This window comes from Andrographis paniculata, unplaced genomic scaffold (assembly GCF_009805555.1).
Source record: "Andrographis paniculata isolate CXL003 unplaced genomic scaffold, ASM980555v1 Contig54END, whole genome shotgun sequence".
Classification (NCBI taxonomy): Eukaryota; Viridiplantae; Streptophyta; class Magnoliopsida; order Lamiales; family Acanthaceae; genus Andrographis; species Andrographis paniculata.
In genome coordinates this window covers 3,689,747-3,708,072 of record NW_026137589.1, presented here as the reverse complement: position 1 = coordinate 3,708,072, position 18,326 = coordinate 3,689,747, and the positions used below count along the sequence as shown (strand labels likewise).

General features: G+C 32.6%; 3 protein-coding genes across 4 annotated transcripts; 2 read left to right on the top strand and 1 right to left on the bottom strand.

Annotated features, from left to right (window-relative positions):
- Positions 1-5,622: 5,622 nt before the first annotated feature.
- LOC127255396 (cytochrome P450 71D95-like) lies at positions 5,623-7,831 on the top strand. Of its 2 annotated transcripts, none has more exons than XM_051280905.1 (2): positions 5,623-6,546; positions 6,941-7,831. In XM_051280905.1, exons 1-2 carry the CDS (start codon positions 5,647-5,649, stop codon positions 7,586-7,588), a joined length of 1,548 nt encoding a protein of 515 aa, XP_051136862.1. In that variant the 5' UTR covers positions 5,623-5,646; the 3' UTR covers positions 7,589-7,831. The 2 variants fall into 2 exon arrangements, with proteins under 2 accessions (XP_051136862.1, XP_051136863.1); XM_051280906.1 differs by having other exon boundaries at positions 5,624-6,546; positions 6,980-7,831.
- A 1,721-nt stretch (positions 7,832-9,552) lies between these two features.
- LOC127255694 (cytochrome P450 71D95-like) lies at positions 9,553-11,470 on the top strand. Its single transcript, XM_051281370.1, has 2 exons — positions 9,553-10,676; positions 10,750-11,470. The coding sequence occupies exons 1-2, from the start codon at positions 9,777-9,779 to the stop codon at positions 11,380-11,382; spliced, it is 1,533 nt and encodes a 510-aa protein (XP_051137327.1). The 5' UTR covers positions 9,553-9,776; the 3' UTR covers positions 11,383-11,470.
- On the bottom strand, positions 11,419-14,915 carry LOC127255695 (serine/threonine protein phosphatase 2A 57 kDa regulatory subunit B' kappa isoform-like). The gene is made up of 2 exons (XM_051281371.1): positions 13,157-14,915; positions 11,419-11,913 (listed from the first exon to the last, which is right to left on the bottom strand). Exons 1-2 carry the CDS (start codon positions 14,279-14,281, stop codon positions 11,578-11,580), a joined length of 1,461 nt encoding a protein of 486 aa, XP_051137328.1. The 5' UTR covers positions 14,282-14,915; the 3' UTR covers positions 11,419-11,577.
- Positions 14,916-18,326: the final 3,411 nt, after the last annotated feature.

Genomic DNA, 18,326 nt, shown 5'->3' with positions numbered 1-18,326 from the left:
CTAATAAATTTGAATCAATAATTTCAATCAGATGTTCGCCCGCACCGGCATCCTTTAAAAGACTGTATATTTTTATTAATTGAATAATGTGTAGAACATAAAGTTGATGTAGGTACACTTAAATTGTTATTACTATTATTATTATTTTTTTTTTATAAAAAAAAATTTATATAGTTTAATTAAATTTTAAATTTCATAATCAATAATTTTTTTAATTATAATTTAATTAATTGATTATCTAAATTTTAATATAATTATTTATTTTATATAATAATTATTTTTACTAATATATTTCTTAATTGTAATTTATTATTTTTTAATTATAATTTATTTAAATTTTTGTATCTACTCGGAGACAAGAAAATGAAACCACGGACTTCTTTTGATCTAAAATATTATATAACTTTATAAGGTTTTTATTATTATTATTATTATTATTATTTAAATAAAAAAAACTATTTTATCCTTATACACTGTTTTATTTTAAATGTATTTTAAAAAACGTTCTTTAAATGATAGCAATATAAAATAATAACAATAACAAATTGCACTCCATTTATATAAACTTATTACAAAATTTTAGGACATTTGAAACTAAAGATAATATAGCAAAAAAATTGAAATATAAAGTATATTTATTCATTGAAAAGATACAAAAATAAAAAAGGCAAAACAACAAACATATCTTACAAGTATATTTTACAAACCACAAGTAAGTTTTTTTTGGAGTTTTAGTACTACAGGGGATTTTCAGCAAATTTGGTAAACCACGGAGGGTTTTTTTTGCTGTTTTTCCAATAAAAAATAAAAAATTATATGTAGATCATAAGGTAAGTAAATCAAACACACTCTAAAATTTTTAGTTTATGAATGTTTTATTTATTTATTTATTTATTTGTAGTATGTACTTAAATCAATATAGTTAATGGATATACATGTAAAATATGTTTGCTGCCGGAAGCAATACGGCGTCGACAATTATAGATTGGGCGATGGCAGAACTTATGAGAAACCCTGGCTGATGGCGAAGCTACTTCAAGGGGGAAAAAAAAACGATCAAAGAGAGTGATCTTCGGGGATAAAATACTTAAAATTTGTTATCAAGGAAACCATGAGATTGCACCCTCCGGTCCCATTGCTACTTTGTGCATGTAGATACTACCAAAAAAACAGTTTTCTACTATGGCCGAAAAATCGTAACTACAACCTATTTTTCGTGCAAAATATATTTTTTGTGACGCCGTACTTACGACTGTTTACCGTAATGTATGCTGTAGAGAAAAATGAAAGGTTGTCGTATATTCGATTCCTTCAAAATCCAAAGTTTTGATCAACGTTTGGTCGATGGGAAGGGATCCCGAGTATTGGGAACAACCGGAAGTGTTTCTACCCGAAAGGTTTGAGAATAGCGCTATGGATTTCTTGGGGAATTGCTTTGAGTTTCTTCCATTTGAGGCCGGAAAAGAAAAAAAGATTTGCTCTGGATTGGTTTTGCGATGGCGAATGTTGAGATTGTGTTGGCTCAATTGCTCTATCACTTTGATTGGAAAATGGCTCGAGGAGTGAGCGGAGAAGACATAGACATGCTGAGAGAGAACGGATTGTAGCATCGAAGAAAAGAGGTTTGTTGTTAGTTCCCATGATTTATAATTCTTCAAACTAGTCGTATGATCCCGTGTAAAATAGATGAATTAAGGTGCTGACCAAGACAAATCAGTAGAACGTGAAATATAGAATCGGAAAATACAGTGATATAGGAACAACGGGACCCACTATTAGTCAAGGGAAAATGTGAGTATGCTCTGAAGATATATGTTGTTTGTTATTGTACAAAAATATGTCATGTATTGTTAGTTTATATATTGTATTTATATTATATTAATATAAATAATGCAATCGGCTATTTTCAACCAATTAGAGACGATAAATACTTCATCTAATTTAGAAAAAAAAAAAAACTAGTTATATATGTTTACTTATGCTTTTAAAAAATGTTTTAAACACTATTTATTTCTCCAAAAAATTATTGGATTCAAGGCCAAGTGCCTTATGCCTAGTCAAATCACAACTTTGGCATAACTTAAATTTTGTATAAATTAATAAGCACGTGCAAAAAAACTCATAAATAAGTAATTCTTTTTAACTAATCTGACATATATATTTATAATAGGGTAAACTGTTTTTTAGTTCCGTAACTGAACCCTTTTATCATTTTAGTCCCGTAAGTGGAGTCTATCGCAAACTAGTCCCATAAGTGAAAATTTTTTGCTGTTTTAGTCCTTCGGCGCCGGAGACGCCCACGTGGCTCGTCGGAGGTGACGTGTCCGCCAGGTCAGCGACACATGTCGCTGACCTGGCGGACACGTGAATTTTTTAATTTATTTTTTATTTTTTAAATTTTTTTAAAAAATTATTTTTAATTTATTTTAAATTTTATTTATATATTTTAAATTTTTTAATTTGATTTAATTTTAAAAAAATTAAAAAAAATTGAAAAAAAATAATAATAAATCCACGTGTCCGCCAGGTCGCGACACCTGGCGGACACGTCACCTCCTGCGAGCCACGCGGGCGTCTCCGGCGCCGGAGGACTAAAACAGCGAAAAATTTTCACTTATGAGACTAGTTTGCTACAGGCTTCACTTACGGGACTAAAATGATAAGGGGTCCAGTTACGGGACTAAAAAAACAGTTTACCCTTTATAATATTGTTACCAAAATTTTCAGTAGAATGATAATGTAAGATGCTAATCTAAATTTGATAGGATTACATCAAACCTATTTATAAAATTTAAATAGTACTCCGTCCGTTCCACTTATTTTGTCACTTTTTTTTTAGAAAAGAATTATAAATTTTAATTTTATTTTAAAAAATTTAATTTATAATTTTTTTAATTTTAATTATACTGATAAGTTATCTTAATCTTACTTTATAATTATTTATATTATACAATAATTATTTTCATTAATATATTTTTAATTATTAACTAATTATACCCTTCCTAAATTCTCGTGTTTAAAATTAACCGGACAAAATATCCGAGGAGAAGGGAGTATTTTACTAACTACTACATTGTTCTAATCTATTGACGGTGTGAAGCGATGCCACGCCGGTTCATAAATTATAGTAATGTAGAGAATTTAATTTATTTTCTAGTTATATCTAATTTTGAAATTTATCGAAAATTTCAAATTAGATAATCTTTTAATTTTGATATAAAAAAAAATCATAACATTTTGTTAACAAAATCAAAATATTTATAGTTTCATGTAACACAACATATATTGATTTCATCACAATATAATATATAAAAACACATTTGTATATATAATATAGAATATTTTACCTTTCTTGTGAAAAAATATTAATTATTTCAAGTTAATGTGCTTACTTGATCATATAATATCCGGTGCTAATTTGATCAATCAGCATTCTAACTACTGCTCTAAAATCGAGATTCAACTTTACGTTTTCCGTCAATTAAATCCGCATCCTACACTCTTTTAATATGGAATTTATCATCTATTCTGGATTTATCTAGCATGCTTTCATCTTTTATGCGTTATTTATTTTAGGGTAAACTGTTTTTTTAATTTCGTAATGGACATCTCTATCATTTAAATCCCGTAAATGGAGTCTATCACAAATTAGTCTCATAAGTAGAAAATTTTTATTGTTTTAATCCTCCGGCGCCGGAGACGCCCGCGTGGCTCGCCGGAGGCCACTGTATCCACCAGGTCAGCGACACCTGGCGGACACGTGGATTTTATTTTATTTTTTTCATTTTTTTTAAATTGGACCAAATAAAAAAAAATTTAAAAAGGAAAATAAAATTAAAAATAAATTATAAAAAAATAAAAATAAAATAAAATCCATGCGGGCGTCTCCGGCACCGGAGGACTAAAACAATAAAAAAATTTTACTTATAGGACTAGTTTGCGACAGACTCCACTTACGGAACTAAAATGACAAGGGAGTCTGTCATAGATAATCAAGCTGTTGTATTTGCTCTTACATATCATTCTAAAAATTTGACATACTAAGCACATGATATCTTTGATTAATTTTTATTTTTATTTTTTTTGGTAACAAATATATATTTTTTCAAAATACTAGGGTGTGTTTGTTTGGGGGATTGGATTAGATTTACACTATTCATCCAATTTTTTTCTCTCAAAAATATCAAATCAAACACCTATTTTTTATTTTTTATATTATACTAAAAATCAATTTTACATTCAAAACATCACATTAACATCTATTTATATCACATCATACAACTATTCAAATTCAAATTTTTTACTGTTCAAATCCCAACTCAAAATCCAAACCCTCAAACAAAGACACCCTTAGAAAAAAAATTATATATAATCACGAAAAAAAAAAAAATATAGAGAATGGAGTATATTATGTCGCACCAAAAATATAGGCCATTGAGCCAAAAAGTACTACTGCATAATTAAATATCAATGAGCAATGTTCCCATGTTAGAAACGCGCAATTTGTATAAAATATTGTGGTTGGAAATTTTTTTGAATAAAATATTGTTTGATTGATGGTTAAATTATAATCTATTATATATTTAATTTAAAATAAAATCTAAATTTCGAAGTATTCTAATAATTATACTTCAATAAATATATTCTATATGAATATCTCTTTTTAAAAATAATAATATATAATACAAATAAATATATATAATTATTATAAATAAGTTTTAAATATATATAAATATATTTAGTTATTAGAAGAGGTATAAAATAAAAAGATTATAAGTGTGTTCATTTGTGTGTGTTTTGGTGCAATAGCTTTTTAAGTATGAAAAAATATACCGGTAATATAAAAAATATAAAAATGTATTAACTTATTAATTTTTTAAATTAATAATATATATTTTATATGCATATTTTTAAGAGTCATATTTATTTTCTATGTTATTATATTTAACATTAAAAATATTTTTATATTTGTATAAATTTTTTCTTTTTTTTTTGTATAAATGTCCTTCTATTAGCATTATAAGACAATGAAAGTATTTTTGCAATTTTTTTTTAATTTGTACTATATTTTGATATAATAATTAATATTAAAAGATCTTTTATGAAAAATAGGTTATCTATTTATTATTTTATTATTTTAGGATTTTAAATAGATTATGTCTGGAAATAGTCTCGTATGTAGAATTTTTTTGCTAAACGCGACTGACATGTCATTGCTACGTCGATGCCACATTGGATGACTATTTTAGCCAAAAAAGAAATTTACTTGTGGAACTATTTTCAAACATAATCTATTTAAAATTCTAAATTAATAAAAAGGTTACAAGACTAAAAAATAATTTACCCTGAAAAAAAAAAAAATACTTTCTCCGTTCGGCTCTAAGGATCTCATTTACCTTTTGCGTCATTATACTTAATACTAAAAATATCTTTATATTTGTATAATTTTTTGCAGAAATATCATTATAATAGTATTATATTACATTAATAGAAATATTTTTAACATTTTTTTCTAAATTCTATGTTTTCATATAATCATTAATATTAAAAAATCTAATACATAAAAAAATAAATGTGACAAAAGACTATAAAACCACTATAAAACATACGTTCGATTGCTTGTCAAAAGATCCATTCCATCCAACAATGGAGATTTTGCAACATTTTAACCTCTCCACTCTCATTTTTCTCTTCTTCTTCTTCCTCTTCCTCTTAACCAAGCCACGGAGGAAAGCCCACAATCCTCCGAGCCCGCCCGAAAACTCGCCTCCGAGCCCGCCGACGTTGCCGATACTCGGCCACCTCCACCACTTGGCCCGCGGGCCGCCTCACCGTGTAATGGCAAAATTAGCCGACAAATACGGTGCCGTCTTCCACCTCCAGCTCGGAGAAATTCCGACGGTAGTCATCTCGTCGCGGGACGCCGCTAAAGACGTTCTCCAAGTTCACGACCCAGCTTGCGCCGATCGACCGTCAAACATCAACGCCGAGATCATGCGCCACGATTGCTCGGATATCGCCTTTAGTCCTTACGGCGACTACTGGAGACAGATGCGAAAAATTTGCACGGCCGAGCTATTAGGCGCCAAGAATGTGAAATCGTTCGGGTACATTCGGCGAGACGAGGCCGCGTGCCTCATCGAACGCATTCGATCCTCGCCGCGCGGCGCGTCGATCGATCTTTCGGAGAAGCTGCGGGAGCTGCTGGGTTCGATCGTTTGTAGGGTGGCATACGGTAAAACGGGGATGGATTCTGACGAGCTTATAGCGCTGATGAATGCGGCGCATAGCGACGCGGTTGGATTGAGTTTGGCCGACGTTTTCCCGTCGTCGAAGATGATGAATTTCCTTTGCTGGAATAAGTATAGGCTGCGGAGGATGCGACGGAAGCTCGACGCCGTTCTCGACGACATCGTAAAAAAGCATAAGCTGAAGCAGGTAGGGGAGTTTGGGGGTGAAGATATAGTCGATGCTTTGCTTAGAGTTCAGACAAGTGGGGAACTCAAAGTTCCCATTACAGATGACAACATTAAAGCCATCATTTTTGTAAGTATCAAATCATTTCCTTTCGCACATGCTAATTAGGGTTAATTAATAAGGTATGTATTAGGTTTAATCAACACGTGCTAATAGTAGTAAGGGATATAATTGATTTCAGCGTAAAATTATACTTTCTCCGTCCCGTAAATAAATATTCATGTGTTTTTCCACGTAGTTTTAGAAATATTAGTATGATATTAAGATATAATAGGAATAAAGTAAAAATAACTAAAATAATATTATTAGTACTTGTGATATAAAAGTAATGACATTTGTATAATATATTGTAAGTTTTAAGGGTATTTGTAATGTTAAATAAAAAAAATGAATACTTTGTTATGAGATGGAGGGAGTATTATTTTTGTACGCTAATAATATCTCTTTGATTATAATTAATCAGCACCGTAACCGTAACCCTATCGTAATGCTTAATCCAAAGGACATGTTTACCGGCGGGACCGAAACTTCGTCGTCGACGATCGATTGGGCGATGGCAGAGCTGATGAAGAACCCCGGCGCAATGGCGAAAGCGCAGGCGGAAGTACGAAAAGTCTGCCGAGGGAAGAAAACGGTAGAAGACGATGACATCGGCGAGCTAAAATACTTAAAGCTAGTGGTCAAAGAAACTCTAAGATTGCATCCACCAATTCCATTAGTTCCAAGAACATGTAGAGATGAATGCAGAGCAAATGGATACAAAATTCCTCTGAAAACTAGTGTTATAATCAATATATGGTCCCTCGGAAGAAATCCCGACTATTGGGACCGGCCGGAAGCCTTTTTGCCGGAGAGATTTGCCGAGAGTTCGGTGAATTTCATGGGGAATTGCTTCGAGTACATACCGTTTGGATCGGGAAGAAGGATTTGCCCGGGAATTCATTTCGGATTAGCGAATGTCGAGCTTCCACTCGCGCTATTACTCTATCATTTCGACTGGAAGATTCCCGACGGAGATGATATCGACATGGTCGAGACTTCGGGACTTGTAGCCTCGAGGAAGAATGGCCTCTTCTTGGTTCCCATAGTCTATGAGGTTTCGAGAAGTTAAGTATTTGATTTCTTATGTACTGAATAATGATAATTTCGATGAGTAAGAAATAGAAGAAGATACGAGTAAATAAGATTATTTTACTTTTCATATGATTGAAAAGATATATATTGTACGTCAAATGTTCGATCAAAATGACACTATTAGAAAAAATGTATGTCATCTTGTCGATGTTGAAATTGTTGCGGGAATGTATTTACTTATGCGACAATATTTTTGTTTGGGGGATTGGATTTAATTTCCAGTATTCATCTCATTTTTTTTTCCAAAAACATCAAATCAAACACCTATTTTTTATTTTTTATATTATATTAAAAATCAATTTTACATTCAAAACATCACATCAACATCTATTTATATCACATCATACAACTATTTAAATTCAAAATTTTTACTATTTAAATCCCAACTCAAAATCCAAATCCCCAAACAAACACACTTTTAATAAATTGTTACGGAATTGTCGCAGAAGTAATTCCATACTGGATTTTTTTTGTGCTTATTATGACTGTCGCAGAAGATTGTGATGAATTATTACTGAAAGTTGCAATAATGAAAATATTCATTGTCGCATTTTTTTGCAACAATGTAATTGTTAATTGTCACATATTTGCCTTTGCTTAACAATGAAATAGTAATTGTCGCAATCTTCTGCAACGATGTAAATATTAATTGTTGCAACTTTTAGTAGGTTTTTTTTTTTTTTGGCATCATTCTTCTTGTGTCCCAAAAAAAAAAAAAAAAAAAAAAAACTCTATAAACATTTGAAAATGTGTTTGCTTGGAGTTTAAATTTTGAATAGTAAAAATTTTAAATTTGAATAGTTATTTTGAGTGTATTGAATAAATTTTTACTAATCGCAATAACTTATAAATTACACAAATAAAGTAAATTACATTAGACTAGTAGCGAAACCAGCCTCCAAATTCTAAAAGGCTAAATGCCAATTCATTTTCATTGATCCGACATCGAATTTTTCGATTTTTCTTGGTCCAACAACAATAGGTGTAGAAGAAAAAAAATGTAAAAAAGGTATATGATTGAAAAACTTATAATTAAGGAGAAGTTTTAACATAATTATATATATAAACTTTTTTTAGACTAAAAAAATGAGTGCTAACACTGTAAATAAATAAATAAAATTGGGGACACCATGATGGTCCGGTATTCTGCAGGTGATCTTGTGAGTATAAGGTCATGAATTCAAATTTTGATGCCTCTAAATTCATCTGCAACACATGATTCGTCTAGTGTGATTCGAGTTTAATTTGTAAATAATTTAGATTCGATCAGGTTTAATTTGTAGGGTTTTAAGTTCGATCGAGGGAAACAAAAACACTTGTTAACCCACCCTAGTTACTACCCCTAACCCCGGTTAGCCTATTTGCGTGAAATGCATTAATATTAAGAATGTTGACGGGACCATGTCGTGATTCACAATTTCGGAAGAATTTCCACTCACACATTAAATGACATTACAGTGCCCACCCACCTCTCAATTATTCATATAATTTTTAAATTATATTTTTTTTAATTATAAAACCTACAAAAGGTTCAGTATATTAAACTTTTTTATATGAGTTAATTTCATATTGAATTTTTTTTGTAAGATAATATATAATTTGATATTTTCAGTATATATTAAAATAATTTCGGTATTTTAATATTCGGTATATATAAATAATTCAATATATTGATACAAAAATTATTATTTTAAATTTTAGTACGTGGGTATGAAATGATATATCGATACTGTATTAAAATTTCGACATAGTATCAATATATATATATATATTATTATACCGATTTTTCCGAAATTTTCAAAAAATAAAATAAAATAAAATAAATCCCCTTTTATTTGACTTCTCGTTGCTGCTCAACGACAACTTAACCTATGTTATACGTCCTTACGACACTCTATATAGTACTCGAGACTTCTAACATTATTCACAACATACTTTTGAACATCTCCCAACTCTACACATATTCCCTAACCTAAATACCTTCTAGATATACATTTCACCCGTCGATTTTCAACCTACGTGTGTTTCACAATCCACGTGGATTCCGACATCCTCCGAAACCCCGCGAAAAACGCCGTCGCGCGGCCCCTAACGGTCATCTTTTCCTCGCTGCCGGGTGCCTATAAGTACACTTAGTTTTCATTCGAATAAGCTCATCGGGTCGAATGGAGACAATCGAGCTCCCTTTCGTTAACTGCGCTTCTCTAGCTCTTCTTTTTCTTTTCCTCTGCTTCATAATCGAGGCGTGGAGAAAATCTCGATCGCGAAGGAGCTACACGAACTTGCCTCCGACCCCGCCGACGCTCGCGATCGTCACCCACGTTTACCAGTATGTCTTTGGTGGGCTGCCGCATCGCATGTTCGCGAAATTGGCGGAGCGGTACGGTGCGATCTTGCATCTGCAGCTTGGCGAGGTTTCGACGGTGGTTATTTCGTCGCGGGAGGGCGCTCGAGACGTGCTCCAAGCAAACGACCTCGCGTGCGCGGACCGACCGAAGAGCATCGGGGCCGAGATCATGTGGTACAATTATACCGATATTGCCCTTAGTCCTTACGGCGAGTATTGGAGACAGATGCGTCGGGTATGCATTTTGGAGCTCTTGAGCAACCGGAGTGTCCGGTCTTTCGGGTTCATTAGGCGCGACGAGGTTTCGCGCCTCGTTGAATCGTTCCGCGCCTCGTCGGGAGACTCCGCCAACCTGACGGAGAAGCTCGCTGCGCTTTCAGCTTCCGTTTTCTGCAGAGCCGCATTTGGTGAAGTTCAACGGGATTACGACGAGCTCATTCGGTTGACGAAGATCGCGCACAGCAACGCCCTCGGATTCCAGCTCGCCGATCTTTTCCCGTCGTCGAAGTTGCTGAAAATCCTGTGCTGGAACAAGTACAAGCTGCTGCGGCTGCGCCGGAAGCTCGACGCCATTCTCGAGGGCATCATCAACGAACATAAGTCGAAGCCGCAAGGCGAAGTCGGTAACGAAGACATTGTCGATGTTCTTCTCCGGGTTCAGCGGAACGGCAAACTCGAACTTCCCATCACCGACGACAACATCAAAGCGATCATTTTCGTAAGCACATTTTATAACATAATCTAATCGATCGTATTGAACATGACCGTGTTACCGTTGCTTGATGCTACAGGTGATGTTCACCGGTGGAACCGAAACATCGTCGACGACGGTCGTTTGGGCCATGGCCGAACTGATGAGGAATCGGCGTGCAATGATCAAAGCGCAAGCAGAAGTACGACGGGCATTCAAGGGAAAAAAAGCTATCGGAGATAACGACATCCACGAGCTAAAATATTTGAAATCGGTCGTCAAAGAAACTCTTCGACTGCACCCGCCGCTCCCGTTGTTGCCGAGAGCTTGCAGAGAAGAATGCACGGTGAACGGATACTCGATCCCGCTCAAATCGAACATCATAGTTAATCTATGGGCGCTCGGAAGGAATCCCGAGTATTGGGTCGAACCTGAAGCTTTTCGACCCGAAAGATTTATCGACAGTTCCATCGATTTCTTAGGGAACAATTTCGAGTACATACCATTCGGATCGGGAAGAAGGATTTGCCCGGGCATGAACTTCGGACTAGCGAACGTCGAGCTTCTTTTGGCGCAACTACTCTACCATTTCGACTGGGAAGTACCCGATGGAATGATTCCCGACGCCATCGACATGGATGAAGCTCGAGGACTCGCAGCTCCGAGAAAGAACGATCTTTTCTTGGTTCCGATAACCTACAATGCTGCGAAACAAGATGTGGCAAGCGCTTAAAAAAAAAAAAAAACCCGATTACGGGGATGTTACACGAACATTAAAGACAAAATATTATACAACTGAATGATAATAAACATTTTCATCATCCTAGTCGATATATTTTTGCTGCGGATTCAGGTTCAAGCAAGGTAGATAAACACGATGAACGATAAGGGTTTGAAAACGAGCATTGTACATGATCGGCGACACCCCTCAATGGCTTACTAGAACAGGAGTGTTTTCGGCGATCGGTTGGAGACTAGCAGCGGCTTCCAAGTGTTTCCAAGCTTGTCTTCGTTTTTCATCGACCGTGTCTTTCAGTTCCTGCTCCTTTTGATAATTTGAGATGCAGGTCAGGGCGAGGGCGTCGTCCATTTCCACGAGCATCTTTCGCATGCCTAAAGTTAAGCTGAGGACGGCATGGTTCCAGTGGCTTTGGGCATTGGCTTCGAGAGCCGGGAATATTATTGGCAGTATAATTGTTCGGTTGTGCACGACTAGATTGATAATTCGGTCATTATTCCACATGAACAGAGCCCTCTCAGCCACCTGCAATAAATGTGGTAAAAAAGCAAGCCTTTTAAATAGAACACGTACACAATTTAAGGATAATCGGGATAAGATCACATCAAATGTTCGATTTTCAACACAGGATGGCAATTGCTAAGAACTAAAACAGATTGGAAGGGAAGGACCATTACATCCTATGACAATGAGTGAAAAATCTACTATACATCATTAAATTGTTCGATCCTGCGGCTGCTTTGTCACTCTCGAATCAACCTTTAGATCAGTTTTGAAACTCAGAAACATACAACATATCAAAGTGTATAATTTTCTTGTTTCTAAGCAAAATTCAGAGCTCAAATGTCCTTAGCCTAATTGGAAATACTACCATCGGTGCAAACACATTCAAACCGGCGCAGCCAGATATAGACTTTAATATACAATATATAAATTAACAGAGCATCTATATGTTTTTTTTGGATCATTAATCATCCAATTATCATAAAATTCAAATAATAACAATAATACACGCAACAAAAACTCATTACAATTTACCAAAGACAAAACTTAACTATATAAAAGATCACATCTATTTGTCCAAATCCACAAACAGGACTTCAACCAAACAAAACATCTATGATTTGGACATTCAATCCCATTCGACCTAACAAAGATTTCACTTTATGAGGAGACGAAAAGATAAAATAAAACATACTTCTGCAAATGAAGTTGGATCTTATGACCAAAAAATAGGAAATGTAACTTTCTAAGTTCATCTCTTATTGCATCACCACAAGATCATCTTTTCATACAAATTGTTATCCATTGAGAAATTTCTATTGGAGTTAGCATCATAATATATACAGATCTACAGAATCATAATCTTCATTTCAAGGTCACAAATGGATTGATATGTAATAAATGAGCTCCTTAAGTGAATTCGAATGGGTTGATATGTCATAAATGAACTCCTTAAGTAATTAGAGAATAACGAACCACGTCAACAACTTAGATAGTCAGATCCAAACTAGTAATCATGTGAAACATAGAGAACTTATGAGGTAACTATAGAGCGTGTTTGATTAAGCATTCTTACAATGGAAAGTATGCAAATTAACCTCATCGAAAGTACAAACATCCTATATTATGATTCAGTTCATTAAATTATAGTCCATAAATACGGATTATACTTCGTCAATCAACCGTTAGGCACATGAAACAGATCCATCTGTCACTACTATGAATTAAATAACACTTTCAAAATAAATGTGAAAAAACATGTTACCTGAAAATGGTAGCTATTAATACACTTTCGGATTCGCCAAAATAACGGAACCATCACTTTTTGGAACTCAGCCATGTTGATTACTTCCAGTATCTCCTCCAGCTCCCCCAAAAACATCACCTCCTTCTGGCTATTTGTCAAAGGCCAATATTTCAACAGCCCCTTAATGGCGACACTCGCCAGCTTAGGCTCCTTCTCGATAAATTGGCTCACACAATACAACAGCTGCTGAAAGTAAATCCCCAACGACTTTGGCTTGTGTAGAGGAATCAGAACCCTCGAAAAAAAGATCTTGTGCTCCTCTTTCAAAGGCACCGAAAATCCCGTGATCACACTCCCAAACATCTCCAGCAACTCCAATATTCCACTGTGCTTCTCGGTCTCGAAAACAAATCTATAGAACACATTGCTTATAGCATTCCTTATAAAGGGCCGGTGCACCATAAACTTGCCGTATATCCGATGAAGAATCGCCTTTATGCAGTCCCTTTCCCTAGGATCCTCCGAATCAAACAAGTCGATTATTCGCAGGATAAACGAATTGTTCACGTACTTCTTAGCAACCTTTGCTTCTAATGAAGATGAACTCACTAACTTGAGCAGGAAATCATACACTATCTGCAGATGAGACCATGCCGGGTCGAAAGTCGGCTCATCATCACTGTCATTTTCGCCGGAACTTCCATTGGCATTCGGAGGAAAGTCTCGGAACAGGTTAATCGAGCACATTTTGCACGATGCCGATATGGCAGGCTCAGTGAGTTTAGGGGAAGGATTCTGTGATACAAAATCAAGTAGCTCAAGCAATGTGGCTCGTTTAAGCTCCTTTTCATGACCATTCTTCGCAGGATCCGTGAAATCAAACACCACGCAGCAGAGATTCAGCTTGTTGATGAAGAGATTCATCCTCTCCGAACTGGAAACATCCTTGAATGCAAGCAACGGCTCCACTCCTGCAATTACAGAGGTTGGGAACACTGCAGCCGAAGTACGCCTTTTAGCAGGGCTAATGGCGTTGGCCCGGCCCGAACCGAGCGAGGATAGAACAGGACGGAAATTAGGGTTCCTATCCTGATCCGATTTCTGAGATTTCTTCGGGAACTTACTGAGAAACTGCTTCCACATTACGAAGAGGAATTGGAGAAAGTATAAGCTAGGGTTTTCGAATTAAAGGCAATCAGAGTGAAGATCGAAAGCAGCGATGAAAAAGCCAATCCAATCCAATACAATCCAGAGATGCAAAATCAAACTAAAAAAAATTGGGGATCTGAATCGAAGCAGCACAACATTGCTCAAAAGCAAAACGATTTCCTCATTCTCAGCAAGCAAGAAATGAAATGAAAAGATGAGTAAAGATGGAGAAAGGAAAGGCTTTGATTCACCAAAGCACGCCGCCTTACTCGGCCAAAAAGCAGAAATGGAAAAGAAAACCCCACCACACAGTAAACTCCATTATTCGAAAAATCAATATATCAATCAGGCAGACAAACAATGGCAAAAATCATGTGGTACATGTGAGTGTGAGGGACTGTGTATGTGTTTATTGAGAGCGGTGAGCTTGCTCCAAAGAAGAACAATGGAGCGTACGGACGGACTGGACTGGACTGGACTGAACTGCAGAGAGAGAGAATCAAATAGGAAGAGACTGTGAGTAGAGAAACACTACTGAGACTTTTTAGAGAGAGAGAGGCACTGAATCAGCGAAAGGTCGGATCTCTCAGAAATGCAAAAATCTGGAAAATCGGCCATCGATGTCTCCGTTGGCAGCATTTAATGTAACAGAATTTTTTGTAATAAATGCCTGTGTTTTTGGATTTTTATTTTCCGTTTTTTGCTTATAAAAAATCTTTTAAATAATAAAAAAAAATAGTATTATTATTTTTTAGAAAAAAAAATAAAGACTGTTGGGATAAATATGAAAATTAATAAATAATAATGCTCCGTCCCTCCCTTTTGAATGGTTGTTATTTTTCTTTCCTAATTTAGCAATGTACTAATTATCTAACATAATAAATATCAAATTTATACTATATTATACAAATGTCATTACTTTTATATTACACAATACTAATAGGGGTATTTTCGTTTTCTTCGCTACAATTCATTGTAATACTAATATTCAAAAATTTACGTACAAAAAGTAAATAATAACCTTGCATCGGGACGGATGAAGTATTTATATCCATAGATACTGAATGTAAGTATTTTTTAAAAAACCAAAATATACTTTATGTAATTATTGTAAAAAATGGGATATAATTTTGTAAAAATATAGAAAAGTAGTTAAAAAAAAATAAAAATAAGACTATTAGTGACGATTGAAAAATGATAAAATAAAATTATTGTGTTGAGAGGGAGGATGTATGTATATATAAATAGATAACCATATTCTAGAATATAATTTGTCAGATTAATGTTTAAAATTAATTTAAAATAAAATATTTATTTAAATAGTATTTTTATTTAATAATTTATAAAAAAATTAGATATTTAATATAATCATATTTTTTGAAAATATTGCTATTGTCGAAATTTAAATATATATATGTACATAAACAGAATAAAAAAGATTTAAATATTAAGTAAAATATTTCGAAATAAAATGACGTTTTTTTTTGTTGTGATATTTTTAGAAAACTAAAATGTGATTTTCTATTTTGATCTTAAAAGGATTTCAATGTTAATTTGAATATGATATTTTTAAAATGAATAGTGTTGGCTCTATTATCTATATAAAGAATATAGTATTTTTTTTGTGAATAATTATATTGAAAGTATTATAAAAAATTTAAAATCATACTTCAAAAATTAGAATAAAATTATATATATATAATAAAATATCTCTGTCCACTTTTAGTTTAATTTTTACTTCAATTTTTTATTATTTAATCAGTGATTAATGTGATTTTTTATTTTTTATTTATTTTTGCTGGAATGATTAATGTGATGTTGAAAAAAGTATAATATATATATTTAAAATATAAAATTGATATTAATAAAGTGTAGATTAACATATTTTTTTAATCAACATTAAAGTTTGAGAAATTTATTTTATTGGTATTAAATTCCAAAAGGAACGAAACCAAATAATTATTGCCCTTGCTTTTCTGAGTATAATAATAACTCTCGTGTAAATTTTACCGGTGGAAAATTGAACTTACCATATACGAGATAAAATTATTAATTTATTACTCCCTCCGTTTCATAATAAAATATCCATTTTTTTCACTTTAATCCGTCACATAATAAAGTATCTATTTCCTATTTTTAGTAACTATACTTTCTATCTAACATTACAAATACCTTTACAACTCGACAAATGTCATTACCTTTATATCACACATACTAATAAGGTTATTTTAGTCATTTCTATTTTATTCCTACTATATATTAATATAATACTAATATTTTTAAAACTACCTGCAAAAAGCAAATAGATACTTAATTTATCTTTTAAAAGCACATTGTGTGCTGTCATTTTTAATTTATGGGCTAATTGGAGATTTAATTCCTTTGACTATAAAATATTTTGTACTTAGTCGCTAGCAAAAACATGTATTTCATTTTTGTCTCATTTATCGTGTTTATCTTTTTTATTTTTGTATGTCCTCTTATTTTGTTATATTCTTTTTTTAAAAAAAATTATACATTTTAACCACGTATTAAATTTTTTAATTTATAATTATTTAAATTTTAATTAAACTAATAAATTATTTTAATTTTAATCTAAAATTATTTTTATTATACGACAATTGTTTTTACTAATATTTTTTAATTATTTATTAATTATATCACTTTTAACTTCTCGTATCTACGAGACACGATAGTCGAAACAGATCGAGTATTATATTGCAACTTTTTCAATTTTATTTGCAAGTAATTTCTACTACTATTTTTCCTTTTTTTATTTCTATTCGTGAAAAGTTGCAGCATCTTTTGTGATGTAATGTGGTCCAAAAAATAATAAAAAAAATCTCTTCAATATATATATATATAATTTTTTAATGACCTCTTTCAATGTACTCTAAGGGTGTGTATGTTTGGGGGTTTGAATTTTGAGTTGAGATTTGAATAGTAAAAATTTTGAATTTAAATAGTTGTATGACGTGATATAAATAGGTATTGATGTGATGTTTTTGAATGTAAAATTAATTTTTAGTATAATATAAAAAATAAAAAATAGGTGTTTGATTTGATGTTTTTTGGGGAAAAAAATTGGATGAATAGTAAAAAAAAAATCCAATACCCCAAACAAACACACCCTAAATAAATTATTTTAATATTTATTTTGGTTCTTGTATAGATTAGAAAACAAAAAAGAAAAAAAAAATTGTTATAAATGTTTGGTTATTAGGGTGTGGTTCTTTGTAGGATTTTAATTTTAGGTTTTTATTTTAAATAATAAAATTTTGATTAAAATAATTGTTTGATGTGATATAAATATGTATTGATGTGATATTTTGAATGTAAAATTAAATTTTAGTGTAATATAATAAATTTAAATATATGAATTTTAGAGTAAGACTCTTGATTCATATAATACCAAAAAAAAATCAGTTTATACACATTTTTTATTATGAATTATTCGATTAAATATCTATGTATATTCTTTAAAAAAAACAAAAAATCACAATCATTCATATTGTTGTAATATTATTATACGATTAGCCAATAGAAATATTAATTACTTATACTGCTAGCCACCATTTTATATTTTGTATTATATAATATATATATGTAATAGGTATATATATAGATGTATGTGTGTAGCCGTGTGTGTGTGAATATAATATATATATATACTATGTATACTCGTATATATATATTATATTATATAATGTATGTAAAGTGGGGGAGGAAATGCAGGGGAGAAAAAACAATTACATAGACAAAGTAAAAATGAGATGTGTTTTGATTTCATTCATTCCATCAGTATTTATACACGAGAGCACCCCACAACGAAGTAATTGAAATCATACATAGCATATACGTAGCACATCGTGTGTGTTACTGTACAATACTCCCCATTGGATGCTTTTATACGAAGAATATGTCTCGTTAAAACCTTACTAGGAAAAAATCCTGTGGGACAAAAAATCATAGTGAAGGAAAAAGAGTACAATATTCTTATATTGATTCGCTCCCCTGATCTGAGCATTATTTGAGATCC

What these genes read in the sequence shown, in the direction of transcription:
- LOC127255396 (XM_051280905.1), top strand. Translation starts at nt 5,647, where the DNA reads ATGGAGATTTTGCAACATTTTAACCTCTCCACTCTCATTTTTCTCTTC. An exon ending in ACATTAAAGCCATCATTTTT is followed by an intron (nt 6,547 to 6,940) that starts GTAAGTATCAAA and finishes ATAATTAATCAG; the next exon opens with CACCGTAACCGTAACCCTAT.
- LOC127255694 (XM_051281370.1), top strand. Translation starts at nt 9,777, where the DNA reads ATGGAGACAATCGAGCTCCCTTTCGTTAACTGCGCTTCTCTAGCTCTT. An exon ending in ACATCAAAGCGATCATTTTC is followed by an intron (nt 10,677 to 10,749) that starts GTAAGCACATTT and finishes TTGATGCTACAG; the next exon opens with GTGATGTTCACCGGTGGAAC.
- LOC127255695 (XM_051281371.1), bottom strand. Translation starts at nt 14,281, where the DNA reads ATGTGGAAGCAGTTTCTCAGTAAGTTCCCGAAGAAATCTCAGAAATCG. An exon ending in TTAATAGCTACCATTTTCAG is followed by an intron (nt 11,914 to 13,156) that starts GTAACATGTTTT and finishes CATTTATTGCAG; the next exon opens with GTGGCTGAGAGGGCTCTGTT.